Raw genomic sequence first — 18,047 nt, 5'->3', positions numbered from 1 at the left:
CATTCTTTAAATGACAAAAAAAAGCTGTCTAGATGATGCTGTGTCATCAAGTCCGATTGTTTCCGTCCCCCTCGTCCCTCCACTCCATCTCCCAGACTGCAGATTGTCTCGCAAAAACCCAATCCAATCTGTGCCGAGGGTCCATCTTCTCATGATCACTACTTCCATTACAGTAACTTAATGAAGATGAGTAAACACTCTGGAGTTTATAGGTTATGATTAATCTTTCTATAAATACAGTAAGTGTTCCTGTGGAGCCACGGACAAGTAGCTATTACACCGTGGTACTCAATAGTACCACGATTTAAAAAAGAACAGCTGGAACACTGAAGTCATGTCCTAGGTACTTTTTTTGTCAAACTTTCAGCTAAAAACCTGATGCTGACAATGTTAAATGAAACGTTGTTGGGATCACCATGATTAATCCAATAATTCAGACATTTCATTCTTGATCAAACGTTTCATTGGGTTGGTGGAACGATAAGAAAAGCCAGGGGATCCCCAAGTCCTTCAGATTCATCCTCTGGGGGCTGATGCGTGGCAGTATTTGAAACAGGGGATCACAATTTGATAGGATTCATCCTCTGTGGATCATGGCTGTCTGTAAACAATGTTCATGAAGTAGTTGCAGCCAAAAATGCCCATAGTTGGTATTCAGCTGGCCAATTATGGCAAAGTCTACTTTATTTCTATTTATTGAATTCTAACAGCTTGCTGGCATATAAATGAGTGGTTTGTGATATTTCCATCTGGGATGGCTGTCAAGTCAATAAATTAAATTAGTCTTAAACGTATGGTGATTTCCTTAGGTTTGACTTTCGGATGCTGAATCGAAATACAAAAGAGTGAGGTAATTTATTTACCAATATTTGATTTATCTATTTCACATCTTCATGTTCTGTTTACTTGTTGTTTACAGCTATTATTAATTAAACCAGTGTAAAAATAGGCCAAATGAAACAGGTCATTTTCTTTCATATCAGTATTTTTTACAATGAACTGATATGTTGTGAGGTGGGGGGGGGGGGGGGGGGGGGTCCAGGTGATCAGCTGTGTCTCCAGACTGAGCTGAGGTCAGCCTCCATCTCCTCTCTGTGTGTGAGTGTGTGTGGAGCAGGTCTAATGGCCGCCCGCTACAACATGACAGCTTCAACTTAATCCTCATTAAAGCACTGTAACAATGCAGGAAGTGGCTGCTGCAGTCTCGATTAGACGGGCTCACTATTTGGCAGGAAACGGCTCCTTTCAGCTGCGTCCGAGACACCTCGAGCGTCCCAAAACTTTTCACTTCGTCCTCACTGATCCGCCGCCGCGTGCTGACGACAGCTTCCGGGCTGCACGAGGGAATACAAGGAAGTGATCAAATGAAATTTGACAATCTGATCAACTCATGTCATTTTGTTTAAAAATGTTATAAATATTTATGTCAACAAAACAACGGCTGAGTACGGATGTACCTCATATCCATCTTGAATAAACACAGACGATTATTATTATTATTTATTTATTTTATCCAGCAGTGAATTTACCTTCATATTAAATCAAGTATTTGGTCTCAAATGCTTAATATTCAAATTGTAGCCCTCTTATCTAGAATAATCATTTTTGTGAATGTAAATAGTTTTATTAGCTTTCAATGAATTAATGTTTTCCATCAAATTGATATAGCATAATGTATTGATTATCAGATTGATTCCTGTTCTGTGCAAAGAAATAGCTAAAAGTAAACCGGCGGTTTAAAAAGTTTTGCTTCACTGTAACATCCTAATGTAGACTGTAAATATGAATGTGAGGCCAATTTTATTTCTGTTGTATACATCTTTTGTGAGTTTTAAAGTGAGTTTTTAAAAACTTTATACGTGTCGTAATCACATTATATATATGGTTACATGTACTCAGGTTTAAACGTGATGTGACATATACACCACATCCCTTCCTGAGATATTCCTCACACTCTACAGATTCTTATCTTTAAACTTTTCCTCCGTATCTCATTAACTTATGTGTCAGGTATTTCTTTAATTTGTATAAGCTTGGAACAACCCCTCAGACATCTTGACGTCAGCACTTATCTTCTGAATCCCGAGGGCTTTACGATGACCCCTGCAGCCCAGTGGAGTTTGGTGACGCGGCCCTCATCTCTCTCACAATCTTAACGACCTCATCATTAAACCACATCCAAAATGTATTAGGTTGCTTGTAATTACACGTTTTTGTTGTCGTGTTTGTTGTGTACTCAAGTGCGCTGGATATGAAATGAAACGATGATGATTCAGGCTCATTACATTCAATTTTCTAATACAGTTAACAGCAGTGTGTGTTTCTTTAGCCAAGCATCGGTTACACAGACACCGATATGAACTGACAGAGTTTAATTCAGGCAAACTCATCAATTTGAACAAACAGCAGATGATAATTTTTTTTTTTCTTCTTCTCAGTCTGTTATTGACCGACCGGCTTCATGTTTCCACTTGAAATGGTCACTTACACCATCTCCCCTTGTTCGCTGTCTGTGGAAGTCCCCCACCAGCCAACCCCCCGAATCACCTCAGTGCTGCTCATGTACTACATCAGTTAAACTGTGTGGAGAGTTTTACAGCAGAGTTGAAGATTTAAAGTCCAGGGGTCAGGGCACAGGGGTCATTAAGATTGGGTGGGCGGGGGTGTGTTTGGTTTAACATGTCACTGCCAGCTAAAATCAAATAGTGGAGCTTTGGTCTGGTTTCATGTTGTCAGAGGCTGCTCGTCATATCTGAGGATGATAAACTGTATGTGATGTAATCAGGGAGTGTGTACGAAATACCTCTCACTCTTTAGCTGAAATTTGCACACCTCACAGACCTGCATCCATTATGACGCATGATGCATTTATCAAATGAGTATAGAGAAGAATGATGCATTAATTCAACTAAATGGAGTGGACATTTTTTCTTTACTTTTTTGTTTCTTGTGATTTAAGTACCTGTTCTTTGCTTCATTGCTCATAACCTTAGTTTTTTGGTGAATTCATAGGACTCCTTCAGTGTGTTGGTTTTTCTTATTTAGTTTTTGCAGACTATGCAGTTATAGCTTCATATTTTTTTGAATAGAATAGATTTATATAATTATATCTATATTATATTCCCTAATGCTGCAGACATCCATTGATTTCCATTCAGTTTGCCACAGAAATAACGATTGAAACTTGATAGAGCTGTACAGTCTGTCATTGTGTGGATCTGAAAACTGCACAGCAATGTCCGAGCAAAATAAAAATAACTGTGATATCAATGCAGGCATCACAGTGATAAGCTTGGATTTCATAAAATAAAATTACGCAACATACAAACACACACATTTTATCTACCGTTTCATTTCAGATCAGTTAGATATATTTTATATCAAGTAACTGCATAACACAGAGCACATGCACCTCTCTAAATCTATTACCTTGATTCACTCTCCTTACGTGAACATTGTGTTTGTAGTCAAGTTTTAAAGGCCTATTCAATATGAATAATCAAGTCATTCAACATTTAAATTTTTATTCATAAAACGTGTGGAAAATATCAAACATTCCATTGATTTTGCACATATTGTGAAGACAATAACAATAAAATGATTTGCATCCGACACTTTGTAAAGGAACAAACAGAACCACAAGTACCGTGGATTAAACTAAGATGTACCTTACCAACAATAGGGAAACTGTAAACTGAAAATCCTGCCAGTTATAAAAATCAACAGCAAAGAACAAAGGCATCTGATGTAACTGAACGCTTCATTAAGTGAATGGAGGATTACGCTGCCCTCATGTGGAAGAAATCAGTGTAACAGGAAGAACTGTAATGAGAAATATACAAGTACTCCAAAGTGCTTATAAATACATAAACATTTATGTTTCATCGTGAAACAACGTGTGTAACAGTCAATCTTATTTAGTAGAAATATTACTATTGTTACTAATTTCTTGACTCCAGGCAAAATGTGCACAGCTTATAAACATTACATCACAGTGAGAGTGAAACGCTAAGAATCTAAAGGGAATTACTGTCAGGCAGCAGCAAGGAGAATAAACTGCAATGTCAACAATTCACCTACACCTCTGATGCATCACAGTCTCCACACACATCTGTGTTTTTGTCAGATTTTTTAAAACATTATAATAAAAATACTCCCTGGAGTATTTTAGAGTTATCAGCTTAATCAGCAGGAAAAATCTGACAAATTTTAAAACGTAAAAGTTCGACATTTTCAGGAACATATTTTCTTGAAGAGTTGATGAGAATGTGGATCTGACTCTGCATCTGTTCCTCTGTTTCTAGTGTTCCTGCTAAGTCAGCTGTCTGCTGGCTGTAGCTTCATATCCACCAAACAGACATAAGAGTGGAAATCTACTCTTCCCCCTAAATGACTTTCAGGTGGAACCTTTCCTTACATTTTTCCTTCTACAGCTGGTAGAAAGAAACTATTACATCCACTCCAAAGTGTGCCAGTGTAATGAGAGTGAGCCCATGACCCCTTTGCTTTCTGAAAAATATTCAGTTACTGAAAATCCAGTCATGATGCTCCAGTGCCCCAAATAATGCATTGAATGGAAGCCTGCCAGATGACACAGTGCAGTATTCCCTCTATCAAATTGTCCTCTTACCCCTCCTCTATAATGCATTTCCCCATTTTCTGTTTATGTTTTCTCTCCAGCTGCTCTTCTGCGTCTCCCCGTCAGGGTGGGGTGTTGATCTCAGAGCAGGCTGGCCAGGCTGGTTGTAGGTCCATTCTGAGGCTGAAGCTGCACAGGGGGGAGGCCGTCTGTCCACTGCAACACACACGCATTTCAACATCACTCTCTTTCACTGAGCTGACTCACTGTTTACAAGCTGCCTGACCGAATTTGTGCTTACACTGATGAGGTTGTGTTCAGGGAGGCTGCAGGCTGCCATGTGATCCTGCAGGAGATGCTGGGAAAAGGTCTGGTGCATCTGAGCCGCCTCATGGGCGTCCATGGTGTTTCCACAGGCTTTGTTCAGATCTGCCGAGGAACAGACTGTGAACACTAATGACCACAACAGCAGCTGATTGTAGATTTGTTTGAATGAATGAATAATAGGTGTCTCTGCTTCCTCTACATCAGATCTCTCACAGAGTTTTGATGCACAATGTTTTGTTTGAAAAATAACCTAGTCCTGTAACAAAAAGTTACATTCATGTTTTTGATAGCCAAAGTGTTTTTCTTCCTTCTTTACTCTAAATACAGCCAGGTGATACTATGGGGTCTCTGGGTGGCCATAAAACAGAAAAGCCGGTTTCAGACATGAACTCCAGAAAATGTTCTGACAGCACATGGCCATACTGTAGATTTATGTCATGAGGGAACATTCTACAAGCTTTCCTCTCGCGCCCCCATTTGACCAAAATATAATCTTATCTTCAAATAGGCAGACTGCAATGAAAGTTGTGAATTCCACCAGTGATATCAGTTAATTATTATTTAATTGAGAAGCCAGGAGTGCCAGTCAGGTTGGTTTTAAACAGGCCATGGCTACCAGTGTGAGTAAGAGCTGTACCTTTGAGAAGAGAGGACGACCACAGCTGCACGGACATGTCTGGGATCTTGCTGGCAAGCTACATGGCAGGAACTACCATGTTGTTACTTTCCTGGACAAAATATGGAACGAGACATGAAGCCAAGATCACATAGGACACCAGTACCACTGTGTGGTGGAAAAGATGGTGTATTTGTGGCCTCACCCTGTGGTGGCCCAGGACCAAAAAGATGTGGCCCAGTAACACGAGCGAGCAAGCGGTTAGCAGGTTTAGATCCTCGGCGTTAGACATCTTCAGGGTCTCCCTTAGAAATCTTCTGTAGACACATGATTTACCGTTTGTCTTCAAAATGTTTACAGAAAACCATACAGACTTGTTTAAGGATAAAGACAACTTATTTCGATGTGGACTGGGTTTCAAAGCCCTGGATAAACTCGAGGGGTCCAAGTTACAGACAGAGGAAACAAGGAGGATGTAAAGCTCACTTGCAGAGCGGCGGTGAACTGAGCCTCAGCGTTATCCATGCAGTTCACTGAGATACAGTAGAGGCCCTGATACAGAAAAAGAGTGTGAATGGTTCGTATGTGGTTTTGTGTGAATGGTTACACTCTTTAGATTTGATCCGTTTAGTTTTGGTTCCATGTTAGTATTAATATAGGGAGCAGACTAAATACTTTTGTGTGACAAACATATGTCCTGTTGTCTTCACCTACGTGGGCTGCGTCCAAGTGTCAGACATCGGCGTGAATGAATGAACTGGTTGTTTTTGTGAATTTTTGTTGCCACTGTAATATCATTATTGAGTGACTACAATCATCACCAACTTCAGGCACATTACTCAACGCTAGTTTGAATGCATCTAATAAATGTCCCCATCGTTCAAGCATTATATTGTCTGAGGCACTTCTTCTTCTATTTGGTTTGGGCTAAACTAAAAAGTCAGGGGGTCTGGATGAAACAAGTAAGGTGTGTAAAAACAAATGCATCATGTCAACAGTGAGCAGTTCTACTTCACACACGTCAACAAAATCCTAAATGAGAAAAATAGTAAATGCTCTAACGTCCGTGAGCAGAAGTTTGCTGCTCACTTTAATGGACACAAGAGCAAATCACTGACCTACAATTAATAGCAGAGAAGAAAATGTTGGTACCGTTCTTAAACATGTTTCTTGGTCCATTTGTTTTACCATCAGACAGCGTGTGTTTCCTTTAGTCATTGACTTACCAGCAGTGTGTCAAGCTGGGCAGCATGATTTATAAATAACCTGGGAGACTGTTCGCAAAGCTGACAAAGCTGAGAAATCTAAACACAAGACACAAACGCAGTCTTAAACAAGACAGACAGCCCGCAGAGTAAACTGTTATTATAAAATCTAGGCTTCTGTTTTCACAGCTGATGTAATACGTCACCTCTTGTAAAGCTGTGGCCTTGTGTCCGGTGACGAGCCGACACATGATGATGTGCACCAGCAGGATGAATTGGAACGTGGACAGGATGGGGCTTCTGTCCAGCACTTTGAACACATACAGACAGATCAGAGATGATTCAATACCACTGTCAGTGAGAAATAATGAGTGAGAGGATCTCTGCAAACTTACTCTTCAGCTTCTGCAGCTGCATGAGAGCTTTGTCTGTGTACTTCTGTGCTTTCTCCAAGTGACCAGCCTGCATGGAGTGCATCACGGTCACCTTTTTGTATTAAGAAAAAACTGAAAATAAGACATGTTGTATTGCATTGGCCCAACACAGGAAATCACAATCTTTTAGGATTACATGCACTGTGGCAAAATCTCACCATGTACACAATCACACACGTGTTCTTTGGGCAGCCAGTGAAAGAGAGCTGCTGGATTAGTGGGAAGGATCTCATCATCGTTGAGAGTGGAGATGGTCTGGATACACTGCTGAAGCTGCTTCAGACATGGTTTCACACTCTTCACCTAAACACAAGATATAGACTTTTAAGTGTCGACATTAGCATGATATTTGTTACCAATAATGAGACATATAGATACGGCTGTACCTGTCCAGCATCCAGGTAGTGTGTGACCTGCAGCAGAAGGAAGAAAACCCTGAGGGAATCCTTCTGAATGGGGTTTCCCTGCCAGTTCTCCACAATGGTCCCACACAGCGTCAGCAGTGGATGTACCTCACTCAGCTTATGCTCCATTAGCAGCAACTGCAAAGCCACAAATGCATTTATGCCTTTGACATAATTGCATCAGCAGTAAACAACACAAATAAAATGAAATGTGTATTCAATAAGCAGAGGAATTTTAAGCTTACCATTCCTTTACTTAATAAGAACAGAGCTCTGTAGAGAAACGAGAACAACATCCAATGTCAAGTGAGATTGTAAGCATTAAGACATAGAACGATAGAAAACACCCCAGTGGGATCTTGTCACCTTGGGTACTCAGATCCCATGACTCTTGCATAGATAGCTGCAAGATCCAGATCTGACACTACTTGACAATTTAGGGCCCAGGCACCGACAATGCGAAGGCCCTATTGCTTTTCGTTCAGCCTCCCCTAAAACGCAGCAAGTCTGTCTGGTTTAACCAATTTGATTAACGCAGTAGGAGGTCGGCCATTTTGGATTTTGTGGCCATTTTGGCCGTTTTACACTTTTGTCGGAAGGGCCTCAAGACATGGATGAAGTATTTTTGAAATGGTGAGCATTTGGCAAACACTAAGGTCGCGACGTGGTGTCACATTCAATGTGTCACTGTGACAAATGAAATTGCTGTAACTTCAGTGTACATTGTTTAATCTCCCTCAAATGTCATGAGTGTAACAACAACCTCGTTTTAAAACTTGAATTCGATCTACATGGGGCCGTGTGGTCTGCACTTGATGGCTTGGACCGAATAGTTTGTGTTCGATTCACTCTAGAGTTAATGAGACACATGTAACATAACGTGACCCATAAAGTCAGGACTTCAGTGTTAAAGTGAGCGGAATAATCCGGAGTCATGACCGGACATTATCAATTAATAAATAAATACATGTGATTATCAGTTTGTGTGAAAAGTAGCAGAGACGAGCACACACACACAGACACATAAACACACCTGCAGACAGAAGTTCCTCCAGCAGATTATGACTCAATGCTGGGTTTTAAATGTATTGTTGCAGAAGAAGCAACGCCAGGAAAAATAAATATAGAGCAGGTTTTTATAAATTGACTGACTAGAAAACATCAGAGAAGCAGAGTCATTTGTTGACTTGCAGAGTAATACGCCTCAGTGCAGTGGCACTGCTAAGGGGGGCCGAGGTGGGGCCACCTTGATACAGTAAAGGCTTTAAATCAGAGTTTGTCCTTTTAAGCAGCACATAAGTCTAAACTGAATGAATATCAAATCAGTGTGGGGAGCACTGACCACTGACGTAGACTTACTGTTGTAGTTTGATTTTTGAAATTACAGCTAAATTGTTACAACAGTTGATCATATTTTAAACCACTTTCTAAATAAAAAACTGAGTTTGTGTTTGTCTGACTGACTTTATTAATTGATGAAAAAGCAGCCTTATACAGTAATACAGAAAATTGTGGATGTGATACATTGAAATGCATCAAGATGCCTCGATCGCTGATACGCAGTCTAATCTAATCGAATCGTGAGGATAGTAAAGATGCACAACTCTAGTGTAAAATGGCCAAAATGGCCACTAAATCCAAAATGTCTTACTTCCCTTTGCGTTAATCAAAATTGGCCAGGGGACTGTGTGCTGAATTTCGTGAAGATTGGTTAAACCAGACAGAATTAGGGGGCTTTTTAGGGGGAGCTGTTGAGCCATTGTGCCACAACCATGTCCAATTACACCATTAAGTACACTATGTACATTTTCCCCAGGCCTGATGCGGTGAAAAGTTTGATGAGTTTTCCAGTATGTTCAAGCGATCAAAAAAAGCCATCAGCTTTGCTTTGACATCATTGTATCTCTCCTGAAGTTGTCTCCAGTCCATCAGTAAACTCAGGAGTTTTCTTTGTTTCACAGAGCTGGATATTGAGCTCAGCACTGAAACTCTTCTCCTGTACCAGCAATCCAAAGAGCTCCAGATTTTGATTTAGCAGATTCTCTTTCTCCTGTCTGAGTTTTGATTCCCGCTTACTTGCCTCATGAACTATAGTGTCATCTGCCACCCTTTTTCTCATTTGTCATTGTCCCCACTTCCTGATAGCTCCTGATAGTCATTCTACATGATGAACATTTATTTTATTTTCTGCAGTTCTTGTTGGCTTTCTCAATATTCTCCTTTGCCCTCAGTTCTACAAAGTACAGTAAAGTAAGTTGTTCATTCATCTCGTGTGGCATTTTGGTCTTTTCCTCGATTTACTGCACTGTTGAGTTTAGTTGTTCAGGTGATTTCTCTGAATATGTTAACCTTGTGATACAAAACCCACTTCAAAGGCTCAAAATGGGTAAAAAAAGGCTATGCCTTATTCTTCCTTCTTCAAAGGGAGAAGGCGCCTTTGATGAAATAGACTCTTCCATTTCCTCAAAGGAGCCTTCTAAACAGCTCCAGCTTGATTATGTGGAACATAGTCTAGGTCTTCAGCACCTGAGATTTCAGACTCAGAATCAAGACCAAGAATTGCCTCCTCATTGTCGTCCTACTGTTCTTCATAAGTATCTTTAGGAACATGTTAACCGTAAGTCTGAAACGATTGCGACTAGCAATATTTACACACTGGAGAAAAAACATCAGAAGCGTCAGTCTATTACGTATATACTAGTATATTTCTAGGTTTATTTTGTTGATCTAGCTATGGTTAGCTAGCAAGAAAATAAACTATTTTCCACTTATGAGAAAATTAAAGACGAATACAATTTACATCTGAAACAAAAAGATGACAGCACTCCTAGAATTGTCGCTTGCTAATGTACTTGCACAGAGATGGGCCTTTACATTTGGGGTAGGTCCAGCTATAGATGTTCATTTTGTGTGCGTGTCTAACAAGACTAACCTAATATTCATTTTTACCATAGATGGATCTGCGTAACCACTGGGCAGATGGAGAGGCACAGTTTGAGATGCCAATCAGACGGAGAGGTCCCATTTCGTCAGTGAGGGCAACTCACAGTCAAAATGATGAGAGATACAAAACATTCTCCAGAAATCATCAATGCACCTGTATGGTTCTCACATTTTTGGCCTACTGCAACGAGGGATTACAGTTCAGCACAACGCACCTTGACAGAGTGCTTGAACAGGGAGATTCACTCTATGTTGCAAACAAGAAACAGCTTATATTGGATCAAAGGTATGCAGATGACCATCTGACCGTAGAGGAAATGCCGAAGCAAGTTTGTACAGACACAGATGTCTACAATGTGAGCATTTCTTCAGTCAGATGTGGATGGGTGAAGGCCGGAGAACAAAGTGCTGTTAGATTGTTGCCTCTTGCCAAACAACTTGAGGCTCTGACAACAGAAGTCAACCATGCTGTACTCCTGGTATCTCCAGAGTGCTTTGCATTGTTCCGCGACAGATCAGGGCGCTATGTACTCTTTGACTCTCACCCGAGAAATGAGAGCGGTTTCCGCCACGATGAAGGAACTGCAATTAAGATGACTTTCAATCATGTGAGCGACTTGATCAACCACCTGGACGAGCTGTTTGAAGACCATGATTGTTATGCCAGCTACGAGTTTGTGCCCATTTCCTTTGAATCTGTAAATTCCAGTAAAACCCCAGAAACTAGTGAAGGCGAGACGAAGTCTCATAGAGCATCGAAGCTTTATGAAGCATTGAAGCTTTCCATCGAATGGGTTTACTCATGGGCCAAAGCTTTATGGGGCTCCATTCGCTCTACTATATTCACTTGAAGAAAAAGCTATTTTTTTCTGGGATAAATTCCAAAATAAGTTTTCATTTTCATTTGACATGCTTTTATTTTGAAAGTGAAGTGTATATAGGAGGACTTACTCTTATGAATCTGTAACTTTACATAGGAAAAGTTTTATGTTTTAGTGACCCTCTGAAAGGGCACAAGCTCTTATGGTGTTGTTTAGGGAAGTTTCGCATAAATCTGATAACATCGGCTGAAAGTCTCGACCATCTTTCGGGGTTATGCTAGAGATAGATAAAGGATAGCTTACATTTTTGTCCATAATTCAAATATTTCGTTTGTTAGTGCAAGCTTTTTTATTTAGTGGCTTTACTATGGAAGGTTGATGTGTAGTTCCTGTTATAAGCAGGGTGTTGGTTGGGACTCTTGTTTTGAAAGGGGTTCTAACGGAAAGGGGTTCTGTCATAGAGAAGTTCTGAAGTGTGAAGGAAAAAGTGTGCATTCCCTTGAAAAAAAAAATTTCTGTTTTCCTTTGATTATTATCTCGCAAATACCGAGATAAATTTTCATTAAAAAAATATATTTAAAAAAAGGCTCAGTTTTTTGACTGGACGTTTCGCATAGAGCCCTTGTTCATCCGGCTACATGTCTGTTGCAGTCTTAGACATTCTTTTGTATGGCATGATCTCTTGTGTTATCGTCATAACGTATTGCGTTGCTTAAAACTGTCAGACTCTCCTTCTGTGTAAATAACAGTGAACAACAAATGACTAATGTAGCCGAGTGTTTTATTCTCCGAAGCACAACTAAGTGTGGAAGCTCAAAGCCCAGAGAACAATTCATGCAAAGCACAACCTGAAGATCTTTTACTGGTGCTGCTATCATTAATAAAATCCTTACAACTCTAAGTATTAATCTTATTATTTTCATTATAAGAACCAGTCTGAAGGAACTTAAATCTAATGGTTACACAACTGTTCCGGCTCCCCCCACACTACCCTCTCTTCTGTCCTCTTTTTTCCACCCACCTCTCTTATCTCCCTCATTTATCTCATCTATCCACAGTCGCCAATGCTTGCTCGTTGTGGGAACTGTTTGGTCTCTCTTTATTTTTTCATAGTCTCTCAATCCAACTGTGTCAAGTTTCCTTGATATAATGTATGTTGTGAAGTGGCACTACACAAATGAAATGTAATGGGAGTGCTTATTAGAATGCATTATATCTACAGAATGCAGCTACCTGTTGACAGTAGAACTCCGACAGAATACTTGCTGCTTCAAACTGGACATCTTCAAACTGAGAGATCTGACAGTGATCACTAAGGATTTTTCTTCTGCTTAAGTTTTACCTGAATGATAAATCCTGAACCAGAGCATGTGCATGGTTGTCAGTAGCCTGATATCAACACGCCCTCATATCATTCAGAAAAAAAGGATACTTGTTGTGATATGAGCCACTGTGGATAGAAACAGAAAAATACATGTTAACAGTCCGCATCACACTATGCACCATCTTAGACAGTGTTAGATAAAGAAGGCACTAAACACTGGTGATGTTCCGCATGTTTATCATCGGTCAGTGATTCATTGGACCACAGCAGGGGGTCCCACCGTGTGGCGGCGGCTGCTCAGCGCTTTCTCCAGGTGAGTCTGGGCCAGCTCCCTGTTCTTGGTGTGGCGGTACACCACCGAGCCCAGCTGCAGGTGAGTCCGGGCCTCGACCCCTCGGGGGCGGCTTGAACTGAAACACCGCCTGCAGACAGTGGACGCACAGGCGGATCTTCGGGGGACTCGACGTGCGGAAATGTTCTGCAAAACCCAGCAGGGCCAGGTACAAGGGCCCCGGTGCCTCTGGGCTGGCGGCCATCTTAACTTGTCCCCAGTCAAAGCAACAACAGGAGGAGCCGGTTCCCCTCCGGACTGATGCCCATCGGCCCCGGTCCTCAGCTGCAGGTGGCTGCTCCTGGGATTCCTGCTTCACTCATTGACTCTTATGGCGCCAAGTTAAAAGGAAGAGATTAACATCCGGTTTGTATTTTAAAAATAAGATGGTATGCGTAACATTCAGTGTTACGTTATGTGTAATTCCGGTGAGTACCGTGAGTTAACTGCAACATTAAAGTTATTAAAGTCAATTCACTCTTTGCGTCCAAATGCCTCACTTTCTTACAAGGGAAAGTCGCAAAAATAAAACTTTCACTAAAAAGCACAATGTTATTTTCTAAGTTATGTACAACAACGACGCGGTGCCTTTCTTTTGGATATAAAACATGTTGTCATTTCCTTATATGCGTTCATCTCCACGTTATTTCACCGCTAGAACTAATATCGTTGAATTCGAGCAAAACCGGAACTAGTGTCACAGTCTATGTTCTAACCGAGCCAATGTACGGGTGGGACTGTTTTGCGGAGTTTGCTATTCACTTAAATGTTTCCCCTTATCACGACCGGCGTAGAACAAGTCACTACGTAATATGCGTAAATCGACAGCGTTGGTCTCTTTATTCATAACAGTGGTGCAGTGTGACACTGGGCGGTGGTAGATAGCAGGTACGTGCCTACACGTGTGTCTCTTACGTTTGTTTTATTTAGTGGAAATATTAGAATAACGTTACGCAGAAGACACTGCACATGTCAGCAGCGACAGTCAACCAAAGGAGGCAATATCTACATGCTAACTGTAGCCAGCACTAGCTTGTCTTCCTCATCTTTTGAGAACAGCTTTGTCACGCTTTCTTCCAGGCTGTTAAACCAGGAGGCAAGATGTCGTTACGCAGGATCACCCAGGAGACGTTTGACGCCGCGGTCAGAGAAAACATGGAGGAGTTCGAGATGGAGCCGGACGAGGCCCTGAGGGATGCTGTGGAGCAGTTTGATTCTCAGGGTAAATGTCACAGAAATGATTCGTGTACAGTTTTGTTTTCTGCACAATATTAGCGTGTTCATCTCTGCTTGCACGGACTGAGAAGGGAAATCAACGATGGACAGATCATAATATCTGCTGAATTATTGATCATGGCAGAGGAGTGGTCACTAGCTACCCATCAAACCGGTGCCTTGAGGTCTGATCCTTAATGTTCATATTGGAATAACATGAACTGAGACAACACTCATCTTTTTGGAAACACTGTAACAAATGTCTTTGTCTTTTTTAATCCCTGAGAATTTGCATAGTGTGATGATTGTATTTCTTTTATCGTGTATTTCTGTAATTATTTATTTTATATTTCCATACTGTTAAGGACCTCTGAGTCTGAAGTAAAGGTAAACAAAAAGATTAATACATATAAACTGTTTTTGCAATTCTTTAAATTGCTTGTAATCCAAAAATGACAACAGTAGTTGAACGAATAATTGGGTCAACCTCTCAGTGGCCTAACAAACATCGATCTACTATTAAGGGGAATTTAAGTTGAAGTATTAAACACTAATCATTTCTCTCCTTCATACTTGACGTCTGTCTTGAATGAGTGACCCACACACAAAAAATAGACTGCATTGAGCCTGATTGGATATTTACATTCAAGTTGTTATCATTTTCCACATAGCGTGTAGTTTTGAAAAAGGTATCACACTCCTCCCGGCTGTGTTCACAAGTCCTTTTGTCATGGTTACTGTACACTATTGAGTTGGTAGTTGCTTTATTTATATATATATATATATATATATATATATATATATATATATATATATATATATATATATATATACACAAATTATGTTTATATCTCAACCTTTCCTGTCTTATACTTGATATTGTATTGTGTGTTAACGCATTAACCCAATTCTCCTCTGTGGATGCAGGCGTGGACCTCAGTTGCATACTCAAAGCTGTACCCACTGCCTCATCTGATGAGAACCCAGAAGAGAAAACGCATGAGGTCTTAAAGGTCAGCCCTGGCATGTTTGGTAAAGAAAGAAACTGCTTATTTTGAAAATCAATTGCAAACAATTTCTTAATTGGTAAACAAATCGAATCACTTGCAGGCTTTGGATTCTCTCCGAATTGGAAAAGACTCTTCCGGAGTGATGGAATGGACATCAGACCTCAAGTGCTTCACTGAACAGTGCTTACTTGGATTTGCCCAGAGGTACCTAGCTGCCCAAAAAGACGCCTACCCCATTGTCCTCTGCTACTGCAAAAAGAGTTTAGAGGAGCGAGAGGCTGCGCTGGCAGCTCTCTCCGCTCTGGCTGCTCTGACAGATGGACAGCCAGACTTGTTGGATGCGGAGGGCAAGAAGTTTCTTTTGGACGCCCTTAAAAGATACCAGGCAGATTCCTCTGTGACATGTGTAGCCATCTGCGTTGTGCGTCACTGCTGTTTGAAGCATGAACAGAACAGGCAGGATTTGGTAAAAGGCGGAGTCCTGCCCCTGCTGACCACTGCCGTCACACAACATAGAGGATGTGCAGAGGTGTTGAAGGAGGCCTCTGCAGCTCTCAGGGTCATGACCTTTGATGATGATATCCGAGTTACGTTTGGGAATGCTCATGAACATGCCAAGAGTATTGTTCTTGAGAACAAGGGACTGAATGTCTTAATCGAGGCTGCAAAAGGTAAGACAGGCTGGCTCATTAGAGGGGGTTATCTTTATAACTTAAACTACCAAGTTTTTCTCTTAATCAGAGTCTGATCTCATGATTGTAACTTCTTTATTTTTCACATTCCTCCCTCATAGCTCACCCCGATAATTCTTCTGTTCTGGCTGAGATCTGTTCAACCTTGTCCCGTCTGGCTGTGAGGAATGAGTTCTGTCAAGACATCTGTGACATGGGAGGATTGAAATTCATGATGACACTGCTCGCAGACAGCTACGAGACAGCGGTATTGTAAAACACAAGGGGCACAAACTCATTCAACTTCTGTGTTCCGCTCACTGAACTTGTTTCCCTCTTGCAGGAGTTGGTTCGGCAGGTCATGAACGCAATAAAAGCTGTAGCAGGAAACGACGATGTAAAAGATGCTGTTGTGAATGCAGGCGGAGTCCAGCTCATTGTTATCGCCATGAACAGACACATCAGCAACCCAGCTGTGAGTCTAATGTCATACTTATGGATTTGATAGATAATTAACCGTGGACTCAGTAAATACATTTTTAATCATAGATTGTTTTTTGTTGCGTACAAATACATATAAATCTGCTATAAAAAACATTTTTGTCCATGTTTTGCTTTAGGTGTGTGAAAGTAGCTGTGCGTGCCTCTCTGTTCTTGCTTTGCGCAAACCAGAAAACTGCCAGGCCATCATGGAGAATGGAGGTGCCTTGGCTGCGGTGGAGGCCATGAAGGCTCATACAAAGTCTGTTAATGTGCAGGTAATATGCTCTCATTAATTGATAGGCTCACTTGAAAGAGGCACTGTGACTTTGCGCTAACTCTGTCTCTGTTTTCCTTTCTTTATGATCAGAAACAGGCTTGTAATCTGCTGAGAAACATGGTGTCACGCATGCAGAACTACACACAACCAATCCTGGAGATGGGAGCAGAGGCTCTGATTATTCAGGCAGTAAAGAACCATCAGGACTGTGGTGATCTTGGTAAAGCAGCCCTCAGAGATCTGGGATGCCAGGTGGAGCTGCGAGAGCTGTGGACTGGCAAACATGGCAGCCTTAAAGACTGAGAGAAGAGGAGAGCATCATTGAATACCTCCACTCTGACAATTAGATAACCTGAAATACATTGTTAAGAAGGAATCATGTCAGAATGATTGTATACATATAGCAAACAGATACAGCTACCTAAATAGACACATTTTTTCAGAATAGTCGTAGAAAATGCTTGTGAGCTATTCGAACAACCAAGTCAACAGTTCCACATCTATTGCTATTAAGATATATATATATATATATATATATATATATATATATCTCTTACTTTTTCAGTCCTTTTGCTGTTTTCGATTAAAAGGAAAAGGCCATTGTAGTTCTGATGTACTTGTCTTGTTTGCTGTTAATATTTTGTTCAAATTTAATAAATGTAATATTCATTTTCAGAAAGTTGCGATACATGTAAACATGACCAAACCATGGGTAAACAAATGTATTTGCTGCCATGCAAATAGTTTAACTGCATTGTAATTTGGGCATATTGCATTCCTATGTTGACAGAGACTTTGAAGTGTATTTAATGCCTTCTATGTGCACTATAACAAAATATTTCCTTTTTTTGGGGCTTTATGCGTGCTTACTTTGTAAAGCTGAAGGCTCTGATATTTAGACCAGTAATGGAGGACTTTGTATCTTGACTATGATAAAACTCAACCTTCACATTACTGTGTGGCTGTGTGTATATCATGATTTGTTGTACCTGGATCTAAATTTACTTCTAGTGTATTTTTTATAATCAGTTATCTTAAAAAATATGAACGCAAGATCAAAACATGTTAAAAGGGTAGTTCAAACTAAAATATTAATTCACTCATTATCTGCTCACTACTTTGCTGATGGTGGGGTGGGAGGTTTGGTGTTTCAGGGGTAAACAGCGTTGTAGATCCAATCCAATCGAAGTAACTGGGGACTGACTTTTCCAAACCTTTAAAAAACAAGTGTCTGTTAGTCCGAGTAGAAACGAGGACATTAAACCTCGTTTTATTCTGAGTGTCAGTTGTGATCCATGGACTAACGTGGCTCTGGAGGAGGATATCAGAGGATACTTCAGGGGCAGTGTGGAGGGATTTAGTTTGTTTCTGTTTTTTTTTTGGTTTGAAAAAAAGGTCAACTGTATT

General features: G+C 40.7%; 2 protein-coding genes across 2 annotated transcripts; one reads left to right on the top strand and one right to left on the bottom strand.

The window, feature by feature from the left end:
- Nucleotides 1-4,720: 4,720 nt before the first annotated feature.
- On the bottom strand, nucleotides 4,721-13,189 carry mau2 (MAU2 sister chromatid cohesion factor). The gene is given in 18 exon segments (XM_053437989.1): nucleotides 4,721-4,795; nucleotides 4,881-5,008; nucleotides 5,544-5,634; nucleotides 5,728-5,865; nucleotides 6,009-6,074; nucleotides 6,749-6,826; nucleotides 6,934-7,037; nucleotides 7,123-7,213; nucleotides 7,320-7,338; nucleotides 7,340-7,464; nucleotides 7,548-7,703; nucleotides 7,811-7,838; nucleotides 7,932-7,968; nucleotides 11,696-11,765; nucleotides 12,563-12,628; nucleotides 12,762-12,779; nucleotides 12,934-13,044; nucleotides 13,046-13,189. Coding segments are annotated over 18 exon segments (1,545 nt in total).
- A 553-nt stretch (nucleotides 13,190-13,742) lies between these two features.
- armc6 (armadillo repeat containing 6) lies at nucleotides 13,743-17,594 on the top strand. Its single transcript, XM_053437812.1, has 8 exons — nucleotides 13,743-13,872; nucleotides 14,065-14,206; nucleotides 15,127-15,212; nucleotides 15,310-15,880; nucleotides 16,003-16,148; nucleotides 16,224-16,355; nucleotides 16,501-16,638; nucleotides 16,731-17,594. Exons 2-8 carry the CDS (start codon nucleotides 14,086-14,088, stop codon nucleotides 16,941-16,943), a joined length of 1,407 nt encoding a protein of 468 aa, XP_053293787.1. The 5' UTR covers nucleotides 13,743-13,872; nucleotides 14,065-14,085; the 3' UTR covers nucleotides 16,944-17,594.
- The last annotated feature ends 453 nt before the right edge of the window (nucleotides 17,595-18,047 follow it).

Source organism: Pleuronectes platessa, chromosome 13 (genome assembly GCF_947347685.1).
Source record: "Pleuronectes platessa chromosome 13, fPlePla1.1, whole genome shotgun sequence".
NCBI classification, from domain to species: domain Eukaryota; kingdom Metazoa; phylum Chordata; class Actinopteri; order Pleuronectiformes; family Pleuronectidae; genus Pleuronectes; species Pleuronectes platessa.
The sequence above is the reverse complement of the archived record's forward strand: the minus strand, read 5'-3'. Positions and strand labels throughout refer to the sequence as shown.